Source organism: Chironomus tepperi, unplaced genomic scaffold (assembly GCF_022539635.2).
Source record: "Chironomus tepperi strain 1889 unplaced genomic scaffold, CSIRO-AGI_Ctep_v1 contig_464, whole genome shotgun sequence".
NCBI classification, from domain to species: Eukaryota; Metazoa; Arthropoda; class Insecta; order Diptera; family Chironomidae; genus Chironomus; species Chironomus tepperi.
The window spans coordinates 48,467-75,614 of record NW_027226586.1 but is presented as its reverse complement, the minus strand read 5'-3'; the positions used below and the strand labels follow the sequence as shown (position 1 = coordinate 75,614).

General features: G+C 33.4%; 2 protein-coding genes and 1 long non-coding RNA gene across 3 annotated transcripts; 2 read left to right on the top strand and 1 right to left on the bottom strand.

Moving 5' to 3' along the window:
* Positions 1-4,911: 4,911 nt before the first annotated feature.
* Positions 4,912-5,786, bottom strand: LOC139099153 (peptide deformylase, mitochondrial-like). Its single transcript, XM_070651545.1, has 2 exons — positions 5,604-5,786; positions 4,912-5,544 (listed from the first exon to the last, which is right to left on the bottom strand). Exons 1-2 carry the CDS (start codon positions 5,725-5,727, stop codon positions 4,961-4,963), a joined length of 708 nt encoding a protein of 235 aa, XP_070507646.1. The 5' UTR covers positions 5,728-5,786; the 3' UTR covers positions 4,912-4,960.
* Positions 5,787-22,863: 17,077 nt separating this feature from the next.
* LOC139099163 (uncharacterized) lies at positions 22,864-23,854 on the top strand. The gene is made up of 2 exons (XR_011545276.1): positions 22,864-23,037; positions 23,715-23,854. It is a non-coding gene; the product is annotated as an uncharacterized lncRNA (long non-coding RNA).
* A 1,320-nt stretch (positions 23,855-25,174) lies between these two features.
* Positions 25,175-26,444, top strand: LOC139099156 (peritrophin-1-like). Its single transcript, XM_070651547.1, has 2 exons — positions 25,175-25,379; positions 26,245-26,444. The coding sequence occupies exons 1-2, from the start codon at positions 25,226-25,228 to the stop codon at positions 26,346-26,348; spliced, it is 258 nt and encodes an 85-aa protein (XP_070507648.1). The 5' UTR covers positions 25,175-25,225; the 3' UTR covers positions 26,349-26,444.
* The last annotated feature ends 704 nt before the right edge of the window (positions 26,445-27,148 follow it).

Genomic DNA, 27,148 nt, shown 5'->3' with positions numbered 1-27,148 from the left:
TAATAAATGAGCTAGAATTTTAAAAAATTGTTAAATTAATTAACTATTTTCAATTCAGTTTTGACTAGATTTGACTTTTCAGGCAGTATCTTATTTTTGAAATTTGTTTTAAATTACATTTTATTAAAATTTTTTTAAATAAAAATTTTAAAAATTTTTATATCAAGTTAAGTTTTTAAATCAAAATTTAAATATTTTAAATCAAAGATTTAAATCTTTGAAATTAAAAATTTAATTTTTTTTTCTAAATTTAAATTTTTTTAAATTATTTAATTATCTTTAAAACTATAAAATTTCAATTATTTAAATAAATAATTTTTTTAAAATGTTTGAAAATTTTTGAAATTTTTAATTTTATAAATTTTTTTAAAATTTCACTTTAAAAAAATTTCTAAATTTTTAAACTTTTTTTAATAATTTTGATTTTTGGAACCTCAAATTTTAAATTTTTTAAACTCAAATTTTTAAATTCAAATTCCAATTTTTTTTTAATTTTAATTTTTTTGAATTTTTCAACGTTTTAATTAAAAATTTAAATCTAATTTTCCAATACAACGTCATTAACTATTCAATAACTTTTAAAATACTTGTTGTTGCTGTTTTTTCATTTAAAACTTCTAATTTCCTAGCCTAAAATCTTCAATTTAATTTGACTTAACCTATAATTGATTAGCATTTAATTGGCAATGTTTTTAGTACACTTGGAATTTCATTGAAATTGATCAAATTTTAATACTTAATTTTCGAGTCCATTTGACATTTTGTGACTTAAATTGACAGTTCTATCCTAAATTCGAGTCTACTTCTGTTGTACCCCAGACAGACAATAGGGATAGTCACTTAAATGAGTGTGCCTATCTCTCTAACTTCTTTCCCCGTTCTTATCCCTTCTTATTCTCCTATTTCCTGTGTTTTTCACGATTAACCCCTTTATTACCCCATCTTAGTACTTCATCCCCCTCATGCTCGTTATCCGTTCCTTCCTTGCGCTCTTTCATCAGTTCCTTTCCCTCATTCCTTTCCCCATTCTTTCCCCGTTCTTCCCTTTCGTCATTTCTCCCTGTTCCTTCCCCTGTTCTTTCCTTCAGTTGTTTCTCCGTTCCTTCCACGTTTTTACTGATCCTTTACTCTTCTTACCTCTTCTTTCCCCATTATTTTCCCCGTGCTCGTTACTCTTTCATACCCCCTTTCCTTCCTCCAGTTCCTTCCCCATTTACTTTTCCCCCGTCCCTTCCCCTCGTTCCTACATTTGTTCCATCTCTCCGTTCCTTCTATCCCTTAATACCCTATTCTTTCCTTGTTCCTTCTCCCCATTCATTCTCTACCTTCCTTCCCCCCTTATACTCTCTGCTTCCCTCGTTCCTTCTTTCTTCTTCCCAACATTCTTCCCCTCTTAAGTAGATCACTGTTAAGTAATCCCAATAATGATGAGATGATCAAACTATAATTTATCAGTTTTTTATCCTTATGCAGTATAGTATACATCAGTAAGCAGATGACCATCACTAAGCAGCACTCTTTATTCCATTTCCCTGTTCCCCTTTTTTTTAATCCATAATTCCATAATCCAGTGATGGACAACCTTTTGTTTTACACGGCACACCTTAGTGGAAAGTTCATACTAGAGTTGCAAAACAGGAATCTGTGACAGGAAAAAAACTGTACAAATTTTTGATACTTTATATGGTTTTTACCAGAGTGTGGCTTTCTCAAAAACGACTGTTAATTTTTTTCAAAAAAAAAATATTTTTATCGCTAAAATTCAAATTTTTTTTGACCGTTGCTTAAACTTTTCTTCGTAACGTAAATTTTTATTTTAAAATCAAATGTCGAAGAATTCGAATTTTAGACGGCCACACTCTGGTTTTTACCTACAAAATTATATGGTTTTGCCTGTCACAGACACCTGTTTTGCAACTCTGGTTTATACCGAAACCGCACACGGCATACGGTTTGTGGCATTTCCATAAAAACAATTTGACGACACACTAGTGCACAGCAATAGAGTCAGATAGTCAGTAATAATCTAGAGTCAGTAATAATCTAGGCTACAAGTTTTGGAGCATGGTTCCAGTAAGTACCAGGGTACCGCGACACACAGGTTGTCCACCACTGATAAAATATACAATTTGAATGACTTAACCGTTGCAATCCTTGACTAGAATGCATTAACCACTAATCTGACATCATCACATATTCATCCCAACCGACACATCCACGACCACATCAACCCAGGTTGCGAACAACTGCCAAAATCCCAAAACTGACCATTCAATTAGCCACAACATCAACATCAATCAACCTTAAAAACTTTAAATTTTTACATCTTTCCTTAGCCAAATCCAAATAACGTCGACAAACTTTACCGCCAACAATCTCCAATAGCTTTAAATTTGGCAATCGACTAGACACAAAGTCCACCTCATAATCATATCGCATGATGAATCCTTCACGTTTCTCAATCACAAGCTCCTCAATTTGTGGATTCTCATAAAAAACTTCAACGTATATCCTCTCGACATTCTTAAGACGTAAAGTTTTAAGTGTTGGAATTCGTGGAAAATTAAGCAGTGACAAGTTACCAACCTCAATGGTCGTAAGCTGATCGTGCTGCTCAAAATATTCATTCCAAAGGTGTATTTGGTACGGACCAAATTGAGCACATGACACAGTCAATTGCTGTAAATTTGGAAACATTTTAATGACATGTGGATATTCAATTTGTAGCTTATGGACATTAGGTAGTGGCTTATAAATGTCCAGCCATGTGCTGATTGACTTTAGCTCCTCAAGGGCATTCAATTGACGTAAAATTTGTGAAAAGTTAAATCCTTCAATCCTGACAAGTTCAAGCTTTTTGATACTTTCAAGATGTAGACGCATAAAGTCATTAAATTGCTGTGATTCATCGATGAGGACGTCATTGAGTGATAAGGTCGTCAGGTTGAATTTCATCCTCGGTAAGTTGTCAGCCTCAAACATGTCATTGATGTTCCAGGCAATCCGTTCAAGTTTTAATGACTTTAAGTCATTTTGGAGGGTCAGGAAGTGACCAAGTTCCTCCGGGATGAATTCATGCTGACAAATTCGACGTCCAATTGTACATTCTAGATGCTTAACAGTTGATTCCTTTAGGACACGAAAGACTTGCGATCCAATATTCTCGAGATATAAAGTATCGAGTTTAAGCCTCGGCAGGTCACCGTCGACTGTCCAATCCTCACTTTTGACACTTTTACGACAAAATTTAATCATTTTTATGTTTGGACATGCCAAGAGGATGCGACGAACTGTCTCGATGTCATAGGAACCGCGCTTAAATGTCAGTTCCTTTACATTTATGCTTAAAATTTCACAAATTTTTATGGCAATTTCCTTACGAATTTCACTGATGAAAATTTTTGTGTATCGTCGATGACCAAATTTAAGTCCATTAATGATGAGACTTGATATGTCTGGATGGATGACTTTGACGGCATCGACCTTTGACTGACTTAGATGTAATGTTATGGGAATTTTATCGAGGAGCTTTTCAGTGTTGCTGATTAAATGATTAAATGTTGAACACACTTCGGTTAATGACAGGAGATCGTGGGATGTGAGGAACTGGAAGATTTCCAGGAGCATCTCTTTTGGAAGTAGATCCATAGCTGAATTTGACTTATTTGATTTTTTTTTAATTTTTAGTTTTTGCACAAAAAAATATTTCAAAAGAAAAACAAAAACATGTCTGAAGGGTACGCAGTTGGGGGGATATTGAGGGGGATATTTGGGGGATATTGTGGATTTATGGACAATAACCGTTTTTTGCATCCTTTTAATAAGGAATTTGAATTTGAAAAATATTAAGCTTATTAATTTAAATAAATTAATTTGCATTTTTAAAAAAACTTTGAAATTAAAAACTAAAAATAAAAAATTCAAAAAAAATTCAAAAAAAATTAAAAAAAAATAAAAAAAATTTGAAAAAATCTTAAAAAATTTAAAAAAAACTTATAAACTTATTTTAAAAATGCAAATACTTTGTATGGGATTTTATTTTTTTTAAACTTTTTGAGAAACTTAAATTCAAATAAAGTTAAAAAAATTTAAGTTTAAAATTTGGAACTAAAAAAGCTTTTCAAAAGCTTAAAATTTTTGAAAACTTTTTATTATTTTAAAAACCGACGAAATTTAAGTTTAAAAAAATTTTAAAATGAAAAAAAAATTAATAAAATTTGGAAAACTTAAAAAAATCAAAAAATTTAAAAAATTTAAAAATTTAAAAAAATTTAATAAACTTTGAAAAAGCTTTAAAAATTCATAAAAGATTAAAAAAGATTTAAAAAAACTAAAAAAATTTAGAAAAAATTTAAAGAAATTTAGCAAACGTAAAAAAGTATAAAAAACTAAGGAATTAAAAAATTTGAAACAATTAAAAAAAATTTAAAAGCTTTTAAAGAATTTTAAAAAATCCAGAAAAATTTAAAAAAACCTAAAAAAAAAATTAGAAAAATTTAAAGAAGTTTTAGAAGTTAAATCTAACTTTAAAAAAGTGTAAAAATTTAAATAAAATTTTAAAAAGTAAAAACAAAGCTTAATAAAATTTTAATTTTTTTTTAAATTCAAAATAATCTAAAATAGATAGAAATAAATAAAAAAAGTTTAAAAAATTAAAAAAAGAATTTTTAAAAAAATTTTTAAAAAGCTTAAAAATTAAAAAAACTAATAATTTTAAACATATCTAAAAATACCAAAAAAAAATTTAAAAATTTTCCAAATTTTAAAAAAATTTTTAAACAATTTAAAAAAGTTAAAAAAAAAAAATAAAAATAAAAAATAAAAAAAAAATTTTTGAAAAGTCATAAAAAACCTGAAAATTTTCAAAAATCTAAAAAGTTCAAAAAAATCATTTAAAATAATAAAAATTAATTATTTATATTTTTAAAACAAATTTATTTAAATTTCTATTTCAACATTTCTAATCCCAAATCTTCTTCGGATAAAAAGGAATTTCAATTTTTCCCGCCTTCCTATTAACAGCCTCCCAATTCGTACACCTTAGTGTCTTCCTGTCCATCAAGTCCGTAAACAAAATTCCATTCAAATGATCATTTTCATGCTGAATAATCCTCGCATTCCATCCACTAAACTGTCCCGTCTGCTTAACACCTTTCTCATTAAATGACGTGACTTCAATTGAATAAGGTCGTGGAACATCAGCAGCATATCCAGTCACAGATCCACATGATTCCTCAAAAATCACTTTACGATGATCCAAAACCTTAATGTCTGGATTAATAAACACAGTCAATGGCATCAATGACATTTCCTTAGACTTTTGTATCTCTGGCTTAAATGCCTTCATATTGTCCTTATCAAAGCATGCCAAAATAATTCTCAAATTAATTCCAATTTGTGGTGCTGCAATACCAACTAATCCATAATTTTGTCTAACTTGTTCCAGTCGATTGAGTAAAAATGTAATTTCTTTGGATGTTATAAGGTCCTCTGGAACTGGATCCGATACCGTACGAAGAATTGGATCGCCGACTTGAATTAAATCTTTAAAAAAATATTGAATTTTAATTAAAATTATTTAAAAATTAAGGCAAAATACTCACGAACATAAGGCGGAACATATTTGTCAACCTTAACGAAGCTCTTGATTGATTTAAGGAACGACGCATGTCGATGACTTGATTGATGACTTTTAAGTGAATTAATTAGTAATTTTCCTAAATTCATTTCTTAATTTTTGAATTATGAAAGACTATGAAGAAGTATAAACAAAACAAGTCAGCTGTACGAAAAGTGATGCGAAAATCATCAAAAAGTGATGCGAAAATCACAATAAGGGGGAGATCAAGTCACAGGAAAATTCAATTTTACCTGTTTGAATAGAATCTGCCACAATTGTGCCATTACACACAGGATACCCATCACAACTGGTGTGTCTCATGGAAATGCTTGATTTTGCTGAATGCGACTCGAAGTTAGATTTCAAATTGACTTAGTTAGTCATTAAAAGACAATAAGAGTTTTGATATGTGAGATCTAGACGAAAAAGAGTCTGAATCAAGTCGGAACCTTGTCGGAATCAAGTCTTAACTGACTCTAAATCAAGTCGGAACCTAGTCGGATCCCAGTCGGAACTTAGTCTGAACCTAATCGGAACCTAGTCGGAACCTTGTCGGAACCTTGTCGGAACCAAGTCTTAACTGACTCTAAATCAAGTCGGAACCTAGTCGGAACCTTGTCGGAACCTAGTCGGAACCAAGTCTTAACTGACTCTAAATCAGGTCGGAATCTAGTCGGAACCTTGTCGAAACCTAGTCGGAACCTTGTCGGAACCTAGTCGGAACCAAGTCTTAACTGACTCTAAATCAAGTCGGAATCTAGTCGGAACCTTGTCGAAACCTAGTCGGAACCAAATCGGAACCTTGTCGGAATTTAGTCAGAACCGAATCCTTACCGACTCAAAATCAAATCGGATCCCAGTCGGAACTTAGTCGGAACCTTGTCGGAACCTTGTCGGAACCTAGTCGGAACCAAATCCTTACCGACTCAAAGCCAAGTCGGATCCTAGTCGGAACTTAGTCGGAACCTTGTCGGAATCTAGTCGGAACCAAGTCTTAATCAACTCAAAACTTAGTCGGAACCGACTCAGAACTAAGTGGGAATCCCTCTGGGATGTAGCTTGAATTAACAGTATTAACCGCAAAATGTTGAGGATGGTACAACGATGATAACAGCATGAGATGGAAGCAGTTTTTTGATGATAATTGAGGTAAGGCATGCCTTAATACTGATGTACATGCTAATCACTAAAGTAAATAAACAAATGAGATTAAAATTGACATGCTTTAATGATTTTGATGGTCTATGTCTTTAAGACATAATGTGAATAGTTTTTAAATGTGCTGATTATGACCATATGATGACTATTTATTATGATTGTGGGTAAAACCCAAAAGTAAGACATTTTAAGGCTGATTATTTTAATCTTTATTTTTGTTTAGTCAAACGTGACTGAAAATTAAAAACAATTTTATATTGAATAAGACCTGCTTGATGCTTGATGTTTCCTGTTTCCTGTTAAGCTGATAATGAATTTTTAACAAGGATGATATTTAATGGGTGTTATGGCCAATATTAAATCTGAAATATCTGCAAAGTAATCATTTCATGCTTAAAACAGCTGATTTATTGGATATGCTGAATTTTTATTTATTTTGACAATTTATTTAACAAAAAATATTTTATTGGGGTCAATTTGGGGTAAAATTATTAATTTTTAAGTGCTTTTAAGCTAATTAATGACCGCGAGGATTGCGAGGAACAGCACGAGGACATTTGTAATTTTTTGGACTTGGGCTGAATTGAAGGATGATTTAAGATTTTGGACTTTGTAGCTCAATGGACGGAATTTTGAGAATTTTGAATTTTGGAAGGATTTCTCGAAATTAGCAAGTTTTGCCTTAAAAGCTTCAGAATCTAAAGTTTTGGACTCGGTTTCAAGGTTCTTAAGTTGAGTATCGAGGGACAAAAAGTCAGCATTTGTGCAATTTGACTTGACAACTTTTAAGACTGACTGAACTTGTTCTTTAGAATCGGAAATATCTTGAGCAACACATGGAACTTCTCCAAACCAAAAATTTCTTAATTTGTTCAAATAATCAAAAACATTTGGATCTATGTGAATTATATTAGGTTCATCAAAGGCTACAAATTCTAAATTTGGGTTATAATCAAATAAACCCTCTTCTATAATTTCAATCTTGTTGTCATGCAAATAAAAACTAACTAAATGAGGAAATCCTTTCAAATCGGACTGATGGATTTCCTTTAATTCACAATTTGCAATATAAATCATTTTGATATTTTTAAATATCTTATCCAAACCTTTCGGAAATACCTTTATTGTTTTACTGTCAGCACGAAAGCCAAGAACATCATCGTTGCTATATGAACTATTCACGTGTGTTCCACTAACTCCGCTGATTTGTGCTGATTCTTCAGATATGATGTTTGGATCGTTGTTGACTTCGCAGTGATAGATGTAACCCACAACAGAGTAGTCAACAATTCCATATTCACATCCAATATTAGTCGATGTCGATTGTCCACAGAATGCTGCGATGAGACACAAAGCAACGCTAGACGAGGAAATGACACAAAAAAAAAATAATTTTAATTATTTGACAATTTTTTAATTTAATTTTTTCAACTTACAAAATAATTTTCAGCATTTTTAAACTTTTTCACAAGATTGAAATGCACAAGAAATAATTTTTAGTTCCTTTAAAGTCAAAAGTTGGACAGAAAATGATGAAAAATTAAAATTTTAAAGTGAATTTTATTTGAAAAAAAAATCTTAAAAAATTCTCAGTAAATTAAATTTGCTCATTTGAGAATTTAAAATTGAAAAGAGATAGACACAAATATTTTTGATAAGAACTGACTATATTGGCACTGCCTGTACACTAAAATTGTCTATGAATTAGTCGGTGTTGTTCAAACTTTTTTATCACGGCACACTCGCGTATTAAGGCACGATCATAATTGAATCCGACATGATCCAAAAATATTTGTCAGTTCACTTGTGGACCGCGACACACAGTTTGGACAACACTTGAAATTGAGTAAAAATGAGAAAATTAATTCGGAACTCAATTAACGTTTAAGGCTCGACACAAATTGAGCACATGCTGGTATACATGCGGATATAGTTCAAATTTTAGTTGGCAGGACTCTGAGATTCGGAATCTAATCGAACTTCAAAGTCAGACTCCAAAATGAAGTCACACCAACTATGGTTCAAATGCCTCAATGTCCATCAGATGTGCATTCATATGCATGCAAAGTAAAAGGAAATAAATGCTTAAAATTACATTTCCCAGGATCATAAAGTAGTTATCAACACAAAATGGCAGCTGCATCCATTAGTAGACCATATGACTGTCAAACTGACCTCAAATGGAAGTGGACTTAATTTGGTGTTCAAGAACATGTTTATCGAAGGCTTATACGCTTCGTATCAATTTGTCTGATTGCTCTTACATCCATTCATATTCTAATTTTGATCCACATTACAGAAATGGGAATTTATGCAGGAACAGAACTCAAAATTGAGATTTTGTAGAGAAAAGTCGACTTAAGTCCTTATGTGACTATTCATGCTCTCTTTTGTGTCTAAAATACGTCATTACATAAAATTGAGAGAATTAAGTGACAGATACAGCATAGATGAGAGAATACAAATAGTGAGGTAGGTCGTGCCTTAATACTGACGTATATTTTGAGTGTAAAGTAAATAAATAAACTGACTTTAAAATTCACATTTAATTTGCTGATTTTGATGCTCAATCTGCCACATTTTTATATATTAAGCCTGCCGGTAAAACCCAAATTTTAAGGCTGACTTTTTGTTTTTAATAAACTTGACTAAAATAATACATTAATAATACATTTTTGGCACTTCCTGTATTAAGCAATTGAGTTATTGCACAATATGGCCATAAAGATCATCAGTCATCCATTGCCTTCCTTATTTTGCGTCTGATGCTATAATTGGAACTTCAATAGGTCTCTTAACATCATGTCCAACCCAACGGAGTCTGTTGACCTTGATTCCGTGTACATTATTTAAGCTGATTAAATTATGCGTTGCTCCTGCTTTTGAATAAGTCACCTTCCTTCTTTGGTCCATAAATAACTCACAGGATCTTCCTTTCAAATACACCAAATTCGTTCTTGTCTGCAACTGTCATATTCCATGACTCGGAACCATACAATGGTTATTGAACCTTATGGCTCGGAAGCCTAGAACTCAGCATAAGCTGACTAAGAAGCCTTTGGTGTCGTTGAAAGATGTGAGGAACGATTTATAAGCTTATTAAGGATGGGAAGAGTATGATGAATTATATCAAGTGCCTGACATCAATACAGTTCTTGCAATAAATCGTTTGAGATGGACTGGACATGCATTCAGATGCCCAAAGGATGCCATAGTATTTTGGGTAACAGTAATGGACGGTGAGAGATTGCAAGGAAGATTCCTGGATTGGATGTGTAGAAAAGGACGTCAAGATCCTTAACATTCCGAACTAGTAGAAGTTATCGAAGGATAGAGCTGGTTCTAGACGTTCACTCTGTGCAGCAATGGATCCACGTGCCCTACAGCCAGGCATATAGTTGTTGACACTTAAAAGGCTGTTTAGTTCCTTAATTCAATGCTCCACAAACCTCATTTTTATCGTCTAATTCTGAAAAATAACAAATTCAGTTCCTATGCCTGATTTAAGACAATAGACATGCTGGTTGCTCTATAAATTTATCAAATTTGTATTATGAATCACATTTGACTGGTACTGCCAAAAAATAGAGTCGTGCCTTATTAAGATTCGTTCATATAAAGCGTAACCCAATGAATCGGCACTTATGAACCCTAACCCTCCGTACCCTTCATCTGTAAAGTAACAATCCTCAATAATAAGCAACAAAAATGTTCAATCCTTCTGAAAATTCAATTATTAAGATAATAAACTATTGGATATGCTGGATTTATTCAATTTTTTATTAAAATTTCTCAAAATTTACAATTTTTTAATTATCAAATTTTAAGGGCTTCTAAAAGTTTTTCTAATTTTTCATCAATTTTAGCCATCATGCGATTTTCGACAGCCTTAAGTTTTATATCAATTGAGGATAAAAGCTTGTAACGAATCAAGTCAAGTTCCTTTTTAACTTCATCAATTTTTCTACCATTTTTACTTTCTGAATTTAACAATTGATCCTCAAAAAATTCCAATTTTTCATCAATTTTAGTGTCAATGTCCGTCTTAAGGTCAACTAATGTCTTTGACATTTCATCATGGGAAGCTTTGAGATTATCGAGAGTGGAACTAATAGTAAGTAAGGATGAACCATGGGCAGTTAGGTCAGCATTGAAGGTATTTTGGGATTTTTCGATCTCAATGATTTTAGGACTAAGTTCACTAAATGAAGCAACTTGAGATGATTTAATCTCCTTGATCTCATTACCTAATTGACTAATAGACTCAGACATGATTAATTGGGAAGCATTCAATTGATTTTGAGAATCAGTAATTAAAGACTTGATATCCCCCATAGTAATTATAAGCACATTTTGTGAGCCTTTAAGGTCATCAACTGGACCTTTTAATCCACATTGTGATGACTTTATATCCTCTAATTTATCAACAATGTTTTTTAATCCACTGTTTAAAGTTAGTTCCTTTGAAACAGTATTTTGGGATTTTTCGATCTCAGTGACTTTGGGGCTAATAGAAGTGATCTCTTTACCTAGCTTACTAATGGACTCAGACATGGTAAGCTGAAAAGTATTCAACTGACTTTGAGAAGACTTAATCTCATCCATAGAGACTTTGAGGTCATCAACTGGTCCACATTGTGGCCATTTTAGGTCCTCTAATTTATTAGTGATGTATTTTAATTCTTTTGAAACAGGAATTAGAATTTTTTGAATTTGGATGGTATTGAAGGCTGTTTTAAGGTTTTGGACTTTATAATTTAAAGGACGAAATTTAAAGAATTTTGAACTTTTGATGGATTTTTCCAAATTTTCAATTTTTGAACTAAAAGCTTCAGAATCTAAAGTGTTGGACTCACTTTCAAGGTTCTTAAGTTGAGTATCGAGTGACAAAAGTTTAGCATTTGTGCAATTTGACTTGACAATTTTTATGGCTGATTGAACTTGTTCTTTAGAATCGTAAATATCTTCAGCAACACAAGGAACATGATAGAACCAAAAGGTTCTTAATTTGCTCAAATTATCAAATACATTTGGATCTTTGTCATCGACAGATATCAATACATCATCAATAATTGAGATTAGAGTTAAGTTTCATTTTAACGTATTTTTGAGATTCAAATTTTAACGGTTTTCTAATATTTAAATTAGTTTCTTATTTTTGTGTGTGTGAAAAGTCGAGAAAATTGATTAATTTATTTAATTAGTGAATTTAAGTTTATTTAAATAGTGACAACTAGCTTAAATGTATTGTATGGAATCAGGAAATCAAAACGAACCGAAAGATTAATGTGAAAATTATTATTTTAGTGAGAGAATTGAAAATTTGAGAAGTTTAAATTTGAATATTGAGTTTGTTGACAAAAGTTTGGCGCAAAAGTTATGATCTTCACTTTATACCTGGTATGAATTGGATTTTAACTGTTAAAGAAAGATTGTAATTTGATTTATATTATGTATATTTAAATTATAGTTTCCTGATCAATTGTAATCGTAAAGATTAATTTATGTCACATAGTTCTTGACGGCTAAACTGTTTGTAAGTGACAATTCATTTTTATTTAAGACACCATTTTTACATTTTATATTCTTCATAGGAAATTTTATTCCATTATACAACATATACAATAAATGTACTGTCGTTTTTAAGTCCGAATCGCAGTTTTTTATTGGGGAATCAAAATACAGCTCAAACCGCCGTGACATAAGATAAAATTTCAAACAATTTTACTGAAACTGGAAGTGAACAAGCTGTAGACCGAAATTCAAGATCCACTGAGAGATATAGACAAGAAAATGAGCACCAGCAGGAAAAATAAATTGTGTTCTGAATGTCAAAGCATCGATGTCAGCATAGTTTGTGCAAAAGCTGAATGCAAGAAAGAATTCTGTCATAACTGTGCTGGAATTGATGCGAACGTATCAAAATTAGACAATTGGATATGCCAACGTTGTGCAGGATTTTTGAAATCAGAAAGAACTTTAAGAAGTGCTGTTAAGAAAAGGCAAGAACAAGCACTTGCGCCTCGCAAATTGAAATATGATGAATTGAAGGTCACGAAGAAGGAACACACACGGCTTCAAGTAAAAAGCAATGATGATGAAAATAAGAAATTGAAAGAGGAACTTGAAGAAACGAAAAGACAACTGGAACTGATGCAACAAAAGCTCAAGGTTCAAAAGGATGATGAACAGTTTCATGATGGTGATGAAAGAATGTCTGAAACACCAAAACGATCGACAGCCCAGTTCAATGACAATGCTAGACAGTTTGTGAGGGAACAAACTGATGATGCAACATTTGTTGAGCCAACGGAGGATGATCCAGCGGCAAACATTGTCAAATATCTGGCTGACGCAATACGAATGCTGCAATCGAATGTACCTCTCAATAGGGTGCATAATGGATATGATCCTGACGAGCAATTGAAGCTAACAATGATACGTGCTTCGCTGCCCGATTTGCCGACGTTCAGTGGTGCATTTGAAGAATGGCCAATATTTGAGCGAATTTATAACATCACAACTGAGACTGGAAGGTACACGGAAGAACTGAATCATTTAAGGTTGATTAAATGCTTGGATGGTGAAGCGAAAGTCGAATGTCGACTCTTATTGCATGGAATGGCAGGCGGAACTGCTATAATGAACCACCTTAAGTCTGTGTACGGAGATCCCGAAAAGATATTGTCCCGCCAAGTAAAAAGGTTGTTGAAGATGAGAGCACCGAAAGACTTAGAGAAGTATAAACTGAAGGAGTTTGTTAGCGAACTGGAATCACTTGTCATCAACGCTGAAAGTTTGGAAAGAGCTGATTTCTTATGTCAACCGTCGATTATAGACCAGTTAGTTTTCAAACTGCGTGATAGACATCGAGATGATTGGGGTGCAATGAAACTCGCCAATCAGAATGTGACTCTGAAAGATTTATGGAAATATTTGGCGGAAAGATTGAAAGATGCTTCAGCACAGCCGCCGACTGAATCTTATGAGTATCGAGCCGGAGATTCAAGAAGAATGCACACACATCGGGAAGAGAGATTTGAATGCATGAATTGTAAGAGCTCATCGCACGACTTGCAACATTGTAGTGATTTCAAGAATCTGATGTTGGCTGACAAGAAGAATTTTTTGCGTTCTAGAGGATTATGCAATTGTTGTTTGAAGCAAGGGCATCGTTGGAAGGATTGTAAGACAAAGAGGATGTGCAATATCGATAATTGTAGAGAATTTCATCATCGAGTATTGCATTTGAAATCACAATCCTGCGATGTTAATTGTGAAGCTGAAAAGGAATTCAAGCATTCAAAGCCGGAAGTTCGAGCTGGATCTTCATCACAGTCAAATCCAGCAGAATCAGAGAGATCGAATTATCACAAGTCAAGTTCAGTGATGTATAAGATCTTGCCAGTTGTATTGCACGGCAACAATGGCGAATTAATTGAGACATATGCCTTCTTGGACGACGGATCTTCAGTCACGTTGCTTGATAGAGAGCTTTATGACAAACTAAATGTGAAGGGTGTTCAAAGGCCATTGAATTTAAGATGGACTAGCGGCATATGTAGAGAAGAAAGCGAGTCGTACATTTTTGATTGTCAAGTGTCAAGAGGAAAACGAGGAAAGAAATTTCCGTTGAATGGAGTGAGAACAGTGGACCAACTTGACTTAGCATCGCAAACGGTAGTGGCAGCAGAGTTACAAGAACGATTCAAGCATTTGAAAGGAATTCCAATACCAAGTTTTGAGAATGCACAACCAAAGCTGCTGATTGGATTGAAGAATGTTTCATTTTTAACAAGCATGTCATGCATTAATGGTGCTGATGATGAACCTGTTGCAATTAAGACAAAGTTAGGCTGGACTGTATTTGGCACTACAAATGACGTTTTAGACAATTGCGCTGTTCATAAAATTTTTGATGAAGAAAGATTGATGTCAATTAGATGTGAAGAGACATCAGATGAGAGTATTAGTGATGTTGCTGTCGAATCTGTCGGAACAACAAAGCACGAACCAATGCCTGTTGATGATGTAAAGGTCATGCCAGTGATGCAGAATACATCAAGGCATGACGATGAGAAATTTGATGAGCTGCAGGCAAAAGGCTATATGAGTAAGATGAATGAACGAATTGTGCCTATTGAATGGAAACGAACGTGGTTATTACCAATACTAACAGACGTCAATACGAATAAGATTCTGACAGTAGCTCGTCATGCATATAAAGCTGCTGTAAAGTATCAAGTGTGGAGAATCAGTATAATAAGAATGGGTTTGAACAAGATCTATCGTGGTGCACAGCATTTAAGCAAAGTATGGATCAAACGCTGGACTGACTCAAAATCAATTGAACAAGACGACATTGTTGTGATGACTAATCCTACAATGATTAATAGCTTGCGGATGGAAAGATTTAGAAACAAGCATTTCATTATCTAGATGTATTGGACCTTAAGAATTGGAAGGTTTTCTTCAGCAGAGCAGAACAAAACGGAAGGGAGCATGTCATCGACAGATATCAATACATCATGAATAATTGAGATTAGAGTTAAGTTTCATTTTAACGTATTTTTGAGATTCAAATTTTAACGGTTTTCTAAAATTTAAATTAGTTTCTTATTTTTGTGTGTGTGAAAAGTCGAGAAAATTGATTAATTTATTTAATTAGTGAATTTAAGTTTATTTAAATAGTGACAACTAGCTTAAATGTATTGTATGGAATCAGGAAATCAAAACGAACCGAAAGATTAATGTGAAAATTATTATTTTAGTGAGAGAATTGAAAATTTGAGAAGTTTAAATTTGAATATTGAGTTTGTTGACAAAAGTTTGGCGCAAAAGTTATGATCTTCACTTTATACCTGGTATGAATTGGATTTTAACTGTTAAAGAAAGATTGTAATTTGATTTATATTATGTATATTTAAATTATAGTTTCCTGATCAATTGTAATCGTAAAGATTAATTTATGTCACATAGTTCTTGACGGCTAAACTGTTTGTAAGTGACAATTCATTTTTATTTAAGACACCATTTTTACATTTTATATTCTTCATAGGAAATTTTATTCCATTATACAACATATACAATAAATGTACTGTCGTTTTTAAGTCCGAATCGCAGTTTTTTATTGGGGAATCAAAATACAGCTCAAACCGCCGTGACAATCTATGTGAATTATATTAGATTCATAAAATCCTACAACTTCTAAATTTGGATTATAATCAAACAATCCATCTTCGATAATTTCAATTTTGTTCTTATACAAATTAAAATAAACTAAATGAGGAAATGCTTTCAAATCGGACTGGTGGATTTCCTTTAATTGACATCTTGAAATTGTAATCATTTTAATATTTTTAAAGATTTTATCCAAACCTTTTGGAAATACCTGTATTGTTTTCCTGTCAGCACTAAAGCTGTGAACATCATCGTTGCTATATGAACTATTTACGTGTGTTCCACTAACTCCGCTGATTTGTGCTGATTCTTCAGATATAATGTTTGGATTGCTGTTGACATTGCATTCATAGATGTCACCCAAAACATTGTCATAGTTACGAATTCCATATTCACACTCAATATTAGTTGACGACGATGATCCACAGAATGCTGCGAAGAGACACAAAGCACCGCTAGACGAGGAAATGACACAAAAAAAAATAATTTTAATTATTTGACAATTTTTTAATTTAATTTTTTCAACTTACAAAATAATTTTCAACATTTTTTAACTTTTTCACAAAGTTGAAATGTACAGGAAATAATTTTTAGTTCCTTTAAAGTCAAAAGTTGGACAGAAAATGATGAAAAGTTGAAATTTTAAAGTGAATTTTATTTGAAAAAAAATCTTAAAAAATTCTCAGTTAATTAAATTTGCTCATTTGAGAATTTAAAATTGAAAAGAGATAGACACAAATATTTTAGATAAGAACTGACTATATTGGCACTGCTATGTACAATTATTATGTATTAAATGATTTGAGGGGAATTTTAAATAAATTCAAAAAATTTAATAAAGTTATGCAATATGTACAACAAATTATCATGTCCCAGCATCCAAGTTGTCTGTCCATCACTGCTCTAGAACCTAAACTGTAAAAGTAGACTCTAGAACTGCTTACACTTACTTACTTACTTTGCTGGTCGTTCAGATCAAATGTCATCCATTACATCCCTCAGATGCCGACTAAAACCAGCTCTATCGCCGGCTACAATTTACCAATTTCCGGTTTCTTTTCGTGAAGGAACTGACTGTATTATGCACAAAATGGGGACAATTCAAACTAAAGTTGTGTAAAATATGATAAATAGCTACAAACTTCAATTAACAGACTTTTATGTGTGCAGCAGAGAGCTATTCGTGCTATTATCTCTTATGCTACTCGTAGCTACTTGACTTAAGGTAACTACTGAGGGCTCTTTCTGTACTAAATACAAATTTGGATGGAGTATGTTCAAATGCGATACTATTTCCATCGACAGCTTCTTTCCATGAGGAAACTGACTGTATTAAGCACAAAATGAGGACAATTCAAATTAAAGTTGTGTAAAATGTTAAAAATAGCTACAGACTTCAATTTACAGACTTTTATGCGTGCAGCAGAGAGCTAATCTTGCTATTTTGTCTTGTGCTACTCGTAGCTACTTGATTTAAGCTAGCTACTCTCGCTACTGACCGACAAGCGGATATTCGCATTCACCCGCATGATTCGCATGTATTCGCATTTACCCGCATTTAAATCCTTAAATTCTTGATTCGTAAACCTTAAAAACCCCCCAAAAAAAAAAACTCACTAAAATTTCAATTTAAATTTAATTTAAAATTTATTTAACAAAATCAAGTTTTAATTTCTTCAAATTTGGATATTTTTCAAGCCATCGTTTAGGCATTCGCTTCCTAGACACTGTCAACTTCTCAATTTTCTCGAGCCTTGGTAAATTTCTCATCACTTTATCCTCAAGATCCAATTTTAATTCCTCTAAATTTTTAAATTTTCTCAATAAATCACCTAAATTTGGTACAATTGTCTTCTCAACCTCAAATGCCTTTAAACATTCGTAAAAATTTGACAAAAATTTACCAAAATTATCGTCTTTTGGCACAAAAACTTCACAAATTGTCAATTTTTTAAGATTTAAATTTAAATTTTTAAGTCGATTTTGTTGAAAAAAATTTTGTGTTATTTTTTGAATTGTCAGTTCCTCTAAGTCTGTCTGGTGTTTAAAGAATCCTTCCAATGACCTCAAGTTGCCTTCCTCCTCATTCAGCCTATATCCTTCAATTGTCATTTTTGTTATTTGGCATGTCTCAAAAATTTTTAAAATTTCAAAATCTGTCGTAATCATTTCAAGCTTTAAGTTCCTTAATTTAGGCACATCATCAGTCTTAGGTCCTGTATCGTACCGGTCACCACAGTAATTGACATTATCAAATCTGGCAACTTCCAAATTCACACAAAGTTCCAACATTTTTGACAATATATCGCCAGTTATTGATGCACTTGTTATTGTCAATTTCCTTACATTTTCATTAAAGCTTGCTGACGGTATTAAGGTCTGTGGATTACCATCTGTCGTTATTTGTACATTTTGATATTTTCGTTTTGTTTCCCAGAAATTTTTATGCTTTTTATTTGGAAAATAAATTGTTAATTTTTTTCTTAATTTTGTCGTGTCGACGAGATGACTGAATGACTTGCACGTAAGGGAGATGGACAGCAAGTCGGATGGCTGTAGATATGTAAAAATTTCAATTAACACCTCTTCTGGAATGTAAACCATTTTTTTAATATCACTTAAAATGAATAAATTCACTGAACAGTAAGAATTATATAAATGGAATGGATCTTATGGCTGATTTTTATATAGCAAAATTACCTCCTTAAAAGTCATGCATTTTACCTGAAATTTGGCTAAAAGATTATCAAAGTTTGTAATAATTAGCCAAGCTTTATGCTTGCTGTCTGGTAAATTTACCTGATTTAAAATTTTTAATTTTTTTAAATACCTAAAAATCTAACAGCATCCCAAGATGACAGGTTTTGAGCTGATTTTTGAAGAAAATGCGTTTATGACCTTCACTTTGATCGGTTGGGTGGGTATCTCAGTAACTAGACATCGTAGAGACTTCTGATTTGAAGCAATTGCCCCGTCCTCTTTAAACATAAAGCCCAGACTGAGAAACTCCACGGTAATACCCCAGTATCCAAACAAATAGGGCTAAATACCGCAGATACCGCCTAGTTTCTCAGTCTTGGCTTAAAATGTTTCAGCTGATTCCCAAATGCTTTTCTATTGTGCTATTCAAATTCGCATTGCTGGGCAAAAACGCGCTTTAGACACTTGATCAATAGAATTTTTAACATTTTTATCTACCCGAGCGGATCAATGGGCTATTTCAAGTTTCATTGCTTTGCCCCCTATCAAGCAGAAAGCATTTGTTATAGTGCTTACTCATCGTTCTCTTCGTACTTGATGAGCATGGGCAGCGAAAAAGCAGCAATGGCGTAGTGGTTAGTGTCACAAATTGCGACAAATGAAATTTATTATTTCATTTAATTTTATTATTAACGGTAAATTCGAATTCAAATTTGTAACGGCTTTATCTGTTTTGAATTATTTTAACGAAATTCATATTTTCTATTTTTGACGACGATTGAGTCGACAATTTATTTTAAAATTTTATCGAAATTAAATAAATTAAGTTTGAATTAAGACACTCGAGTTTCTTTTCGTTTATTGATCGAGAATTTTCATGGAAAATTGTCTAAGGTCGCCACAGTTAGAGTGTCGGCCGATGAGTTTGCTCGTGAGAACTGCTTTTAGCTATGATCTTCAGAGTTGAACAGACTCTGCGATTAGTCAACCTATTGTAAAACTGCTGTTATTGCCATGGAAACGTTCAATTATTATGTTACTGTTGACTTTGTGCTCAACTTGAAAGGATGCAACGGATGGATCAGAAATAACACAAGTTAGTTAATCTTAGAGTTACCAGAGGACCAGATTGACCAAACGATTTTCGTCTTTTGGAAAAAATCAGAATTCTTAGTTTGGCACTTTTAAGGTTCCTTTGGACTATTTTGAGTTAGAATATTCAAAAAAACTAGTTAAATTACATTAGAAATTTACGAAAATTCTCGAAAAATCAGGATGTTTTGAGGCTTAATCGGGACACAGCAGCAAGGCTGAAAAGTACATCAGCGTTCCGGCAAAAATACATCAGATGGCCGCCCTACATTAATCTAAACCAAATATTGGGGCGGAAACAAATGACGCACTTATAATTTTATCGACCGTGTTGACCGAGTACTCAAGCGAAACTAACAGTTTATGTTGATTTGAAAATGTACAAGAGGACAATGGAAGAATCTCGAATAGCACAAGTTGATTAATCGATCTCAAATCCGGCAAAAGGTCAGCATGACTCGACTGGCATTGATCCATTAACCCTTAGTTCGGGTCCCCCACTCCGCTCCTGATTAGATGCTTCTTAATTCATTAAATTTCACTAAATTATTTAAAAAATGTCAATTCTTTATTAGACTTTACAGTTTGAACTTATGCATTAACATGACTGCCTTCACAGCAGTTCCATAAATCCTCTAACATTTAATATCAAAAATAATTCCCTTTTTTTAATTTTTTACATCATTTAAATTCCAGTTCAGCACTAGGAAGGTCCAGAGTGTGGCTAATTTTCGACAGTAAATTATCAAAAGATTCGAACATTTCGAACTCAACTTATTTTAAAATGCTAATTTCCGTTACGAAAAAAAATAAAAGTAACGGTCAAAAAAATTTTGAATTTTATCGACAAAAAAATATTTTTTGGAAAAAAATTAACGGTTGTGCTTGAGAAAGCCACACTCTGGGAAGGTCATTTAAAAAATTCATCACAAATGTCCATTAACATCTTGGATCCTCAACCTCTCTACATGCATTATCAACCTGACTCCATATCACACGCCCAGTCACCGATTGTGGACAGCTCATTAACCATGCAATACCATAATTACACATGTAATATTTTCTACAATTTGTCGGGTCTGGAATGTATACTGGATGTTCTGATATTCCCATAGGACATCGACTGTCGTATCTAGCTGTTCCCCATACTGTATTAATTGGTTTTGTTATTGGATTATTATTTGGTGGATTTGTGATATTAGGCTGTGGTGGACGTGTAGCTATAGTTGGTGGACGTGTGACTGGTGGACGAGTTATGATCGGGATTGTTGGTCGTGTGACTGCAATTGAGGATCTTGTTGTTGTTGCAATTGGTGGAGTTGGTGGAAGGGTTGTGACTGCTGGCGGTACATTTGTTGGAAATGCTGGTGGCCATGGATTTGTGTCAATTGGACGTGCTGTTGTTGGAGCGACTGGAGCATTTGTTGGAAATGCTGGCGGCCAAATGTCAATTGGTGGATGTTGCCCGGATGGTGGATTTGTTGGGAACCAGTTGGTATTTGGTGGATTTGTAGCTGCTGGTGGATTTGTTGGGAACCAATTAGTTCCTGGAGCACTTGTGGCAGCTGATGGATTATTAGGGAATATTGGTGGCCATTGTTCGGATGGACTTGATGTCGGTGAATTTACAGGTGGAAAAATAGGAAAATTTGGTACCATTGGTTCCATTGGCGATGGATTAAGTGGAAAGGTAGGAAAGTTTGGCTGAATTTGACCTGAAACGGCCAAAAATATCCCAAAAATCACAAAAACTTTTAACATTCTATCTTATTAATTAGACAATTGTAACTATTGATTGCACGCAATTTTCGGTATGATTTTATAGCTAAAATGACACAAGACAGCAACAGCTTTTTGTTTTATCGTAATTGTAGTCATAGATAACAGATATGTCAAATGCGATTTTGTTTAACTGCATGTAATTGATAACAATTATTAGTGTTGTGGCCTAATTATAAGGAAGTAACAATGTCTCTTTTTGCGTCTGTTACTGACTGAGATGGTTGATATTGGGATTGGAGTGGGGGGATTGTTGGAGGTTATGTCCATTGTTGAGTGCTTTCAAACATTGACTAAAAAAGCTTAAAAATTGACCAAAGAATGGCTCAAAACATTTACGAAAAAATTATAAAACATTGACCAAAAATAACTCAAAACATTGACCAAAAATGGCTCAAAACATTGACCAAAAATGGATCAAAAATGATAAAACATTGACAAAAAATGACTCAAACATTGATCAAAAATGCTCTAAACATTGACCAAAAATAACTCAAAACATTGACCAAAAATGGCTCAAAATTTGACTGAAAATGATAAAACATTGACCAAAATTGATGAAACATTCACCAAAATTGACCAAACATTGGACAAAATTCTCAAAACATTGCCAAAAATAGACAAACATTGACTAAAATGTCCAAAAAATGTAACAAATGTGACAAAACATTGACTAAAAACGCTCAAAAAATTGACTAAAAACACTCAAAAATTGACCAAAAATGGCTCAAAACATTGACCAAAAACGCTCAAAACATTGACTAAAAATTGATCAAAAATTATAAAACATTGAACAAAAACGCTCTAAAAATTGATCAAACATTGACCAAAAAATGGTAAAATATTGTCCAAAAAATTACCAAAAATTTATCAAAACATTGACCAAAAAACACTAAAAAATTGACACAAATTGACATCATTTCCGATCGCCCCACCTTCAAAATAACGTTTTTCTGGTGATTTTCCAATGCATTAACTAGAAATTCACTTCATGACATGTGAATAAACAACTCAAGTCGATTCTGATGACTTGTAACTTAATTTTCATGGAAATAAATTGATTTGTTGTTGAAATGTTACTTCCGATAGATTGTTTTGTTATTGTTTTTGGGCATCAATTGACGTGATTTCTTATCGGTAAAGATTATTGAACTATTTTGATACAAAACTACCGTTTTTGAGCACTTAATGACAATTTAATCACTAATTTTGATAAGATTTGATTAAAAAAGTCTCGAAAAATCTTCAAAAGCGGTAAAAAAGTTGAAAAATTTCATGAATTTATTTTAATAGTTTTTCAGCCTTTCAAGTCATTAGTTCCATTACTCAAAAAATGTCAAAAATTTTAATTGTTGCACTTTGTTTGCTCGTTGCTGTTAATGCATTGAAAAGCTTTGATCCGACTGAAGATCAAAGATGTGTCAGAGCAGCTAATAAGAATGAACGAGTCGTCTTTGAACATGAGGATGACTGCTCGAAATATTATTTGTGTAAAGGAAATCTAAAATGTAAGTTCTAAGTTTAATAAAGTTGATAATCTATGATTTTGTGGAAAATTCGATTCAAGAGGTGATTTCTTTAATATTGGGATGGTACAGTATGGTTCGGGTACCCTAACCTACCCTCTTTGTATATCCTAATCTAATCTACCCGAGGACCCTAACTTACCCCATCTTAACATACCCAGGTATCCTAACGAACGCTATACGGGTATACTTTAAGATTCTTGGAAACCCTACCCTGGTAGGTAATATTATTCTATAGAACCACACCTACCCTTGTCTCACCCCTGGGTTACCCTATGCCGACCATATCCTAGCTACCTTGATTAGAGTTGGTCTAGAACAGAGGTAGAATAGGTATGATAGTTTAGCAGGGTATCCTGGCTTTGTTAGGATATCCCGGATAGGTTGAGAAACCGACTCTAGGTATTGCAAAGTAATGCGCGTGTACCTAATCGTATCAATACTGAAGAAATTGATCCCATGGTTAACTGAATCGTGCCATATTCATAGACCAATGCTTGGATTCCTGTGTCCCTCGACAAATTTGTGTGTCTTGAAAATATTTCTAGACCAGAACTAAGTATGAAACAATAAAAATCATCACTGTCATACACCCTTAAAAAAATTGAAAATAATTTAAGTCTTATTTAATATGAATTTTTATGTTTTTTTTATTGCAGATGAGATGGACTGTCCATATATTAATGAAATTCTTGAGACAAAAATGTATTTCAATCCAGAAGTAAATGACTGTGACTTCCCATACCGTACCGAATGTGGAAAAATTGATGAAATATAATAAAATGAATTATTAAATTTAGTTTTTTTGGTTTTTGTATTTTGGTTAAAATTTCAGATTATTCAAGTAGAAATAATCGAAGTGTCAATTGTGTCTAAATCTGGCATGGTTAATAAATTCCTTAGCACGTAACGCAAGAAAGCATATCAAATCTATTGATTCAATTCCCGGAAAATTATCAACATTCACTCATAATCTGTACATTTATTAGTTCAAGATAAGCCTAATAATTTCTAAATTTGCTACCTTGCCCAGTTCCAATTCCCATTTTCCAGATAAAGAAATCCTATTTTCCAAGAAAGTATACAATCACTTCAAGTTGTGTTATCATATTTAGATTAGAAATAGTCGTGCTTACCTTAGTGTTGTCAGAGCTTCTAATTGGAGGTGCTTTTGAAATTTTGTAGACCGGACTCGCATAGTCCTGGCAACTCTGACTTACTTGGCTTCACTTGAGATACATATCTACTATGGCATCACTTACTGAGCCTACATTTTCAAACGGTATTTACTTCTCCGGTATTTACTTCTACTTCTCTTCATACCTCCATCGAATCACCTTTTACAGCTTCCACATCTCTTCTTGGGAAAGCTAGAGTTGACCTAAAGTAACTTAGGATAACCTGGAGCAACCTGGGGAAACTAAAACCAATTAAGGGCTACCAAGGACAGCCTAGGGTAATCTAGTGCAGCCTTGGGTAACTTGGGGCAGTATAGGGCAAACTTGGAGCATTCAAGGTTATTTTAGGGCAACCTAGGTTAAATTACGGCATTCTAGGGTAATCTAGAGCACTTTATGGCAACTTAGGCTAATCTAGAGCAACTTGAACGCAACTAGAACAACCTAGGGCAAATTTGGATAACTAATGGTGACTTAGGCAACCTTGAGCAACATGTGCCAACTTAGGGCAACCTGAAGCAACCTAAGGCAACCTAGTGGAACTTAATGCAGCCCATGGCAACCTAGGGTAATATAACGTACGTAATAATGGAGGACACCTGGCATAATCATAGTAAAAGTCTTTTCTGACTGATAAATAAAGTACTCAATGTCAATTTTCAACTCAATAATAAAACCATAAAAAACACTTCAAATATTTTTATTACGTATATTTTTTAACCCCAATAACCTAAAAATTTGCCTAGATTACTCATGCTGCATTCCCTTACCAAATCAACAATTGAGATCTAAAAATAAATTAAATTTTCAATTTAAATCCAATTTTCGATAAACAAAATTGACAAAAAAAATCATTGCGAAATGTTCTTGAGATAATAAAGTCACTGCGATTAAGTCATTAACGATAAAGCAATGACAAGATAAAAGCTGAGACTTTCAATCGACTTTAAAGTCAGACGTAACACGAAGGTTGTTTAAAGCAGTTCAAAAAAATGAAATTTATAATTTTTGCTGTCGTTTTGATTGCCTTTGTTGGCTTATCAACAAGTGTACCGACATGTCCAGCACCAGATGGTGATTTTGTTGCTCTCTTTCCACACGAGACTGATTGTACAAAATTCTGGAAATGTGATCGTGGTGTTGCTTGTGAGTATCGAAGGATTAATGTTGAGGGTCAGCTTAGTATGGACTATGTAACATAGGCAGTCGCTTAAGACATTAACCACAGTAAGACGGAACTAATTCCATGGGAATATACAGCCTGTTGCCGTAGTGACTCGATGACGGAATGGTTTTGTACTTTGGTACCTGATTATTGCAATACTGACACAGCGTCGTCGGATCCGAACCACTTGTTTGATAATATTACTGACATATCTACAAAAGAAGACTGTGGCCTGGTCTAGGTTCGAGTGCGATGGTAAAGCAAACTCATTATTTGCCCTGAGACGCATAAAACGCGAAGCTTTGGATCTTTCTGATCTGAATATTCTGATATGAATCCGTAGTGACTCAGTGATTGAATGGTTCAATGCCTCGGTACATAACTATGAATCCTGTGCTTACGTAAACGCCTGAGCTGGAACCGATTTCTCCGTTGGTGGAACGGTATGATACGGTACGGTAAAGGCACACCAAAGGCTCGGTACACACTTCGTATGTCAAAGTGGAATGTCTGCTCCGTACAAATGATGCTCTAATGACGTATCATCGCACTACTATCTCGTACTACAGGTGCACAATTGGTACACCACTGATGCACTGATGTACCCCATTGGTGTAAAATTTGTACGGTACAGATATGCCACTTTGCTATACCAGATGTAGTATTGTACCACACCATTGGTGAATTAACACCGTGAAGTACCATACCATACCACCATCGGAATCATCATCCCCAGATTTCTACCTACGATCCTTCTCTTAACCCCAACATCTTCATTTTCTACCACAAAGTCCACTTCTACCTTAATTACAAAACTAATAAAATCATTCAAATTTTTACTTTCAGTTGAAAAGGATTGTCCAGTTTATAACAACGTTTCGGGTGATAGACTTCACTTTGATCGTGATTTGAGCGTTTGCAATTGGCCATGGGCTGCTGGATGTGCATAAGCATCTGAACATATTAACATTATTTTTTACAACTTACATCATATACTCTAATAGACAATGAGGATGCTCATATGGTTCTGAGATGAAGGTTTTAATGGTTTTTCGCGGTTTTTCGTTCCTAGAACGCTGATGAGGACCGAAAAATCGTGAATGACGGTCATCGAGATGGTCATCTGAACCTGTGATGTCATTTGTCACTCGACATGATGTGAGAATCAAGGCACCATGTAAGCAATATGCTCATCGTCTATTAGGGAAGCCATTCATTCAATATGGATGTAGGGTATCATCAATATATGAGATATGGGTGGGAACTTTCATTATAATAAAGGAAAAAAATTGAAGAATTTTGTTGGAGTTCCTGAATTTATGCAAAAAAAAGTGTTTCAGACATAAAGTTGCATAAGTTTAAGGCATAAATCATTTTGAGAAAAATACATTTTATTTTCAGAATTTATTACATTTTTATTCATCAAATAACATCAATGAATGAAATGGCTGATTTTAGAACAAAATATCAAAATTACCTATTGGAATAAGCAGGTTCTAAGTATACTAATGAACTGTTAGTGACAGAGCTCGAAGTCGACTCAGATTTAATATGGAAAAGTTGACCCGATTCATACAAAATCTAAATTGACTTCGAGCTCTGGTTAGTATTACCGAATAACACAAGTCTGTTTATCGATCAAGACAACGGTAGGATATCCTGGGTATGGTAGAATTTGCAATGTAGGGTAAGATGTTCCTGTTATTGTAGAATATCTTGGTTAGGGTTGTGTAACTCTGATAGGATTTGG

Coding starts and splice junctions, on each gene's coding strand:
- LOC139099153 (XM_070651545.1), bottom strand. CDS start 5,727: ATGAATTTAGGAAAATTACTAATTAATTCACTTAAAAGTCATCAATCA. Junction 5,545..5,603: donor ATATGTTCCGCCTTATGTTC/GTGAGTATTTTG, acceptor ATTTTTTTAAAG/ATTTAATTCAAGTCGGCGAT.
- LOC139099156 (XM_070651547.1), top strand. CDS start 25,226: ATGAAATTTATAATTTTTGCTGTCGTTTTGATTGCCTTTGTTGGCTTA. Junction 25,380..26,244: donor ATGTGATCGTGGTGTTGCTT/GTGAGTATCGAA, acceptor TTTTACTTTCAG/TTGAAAAGGATTGTCCAGTT.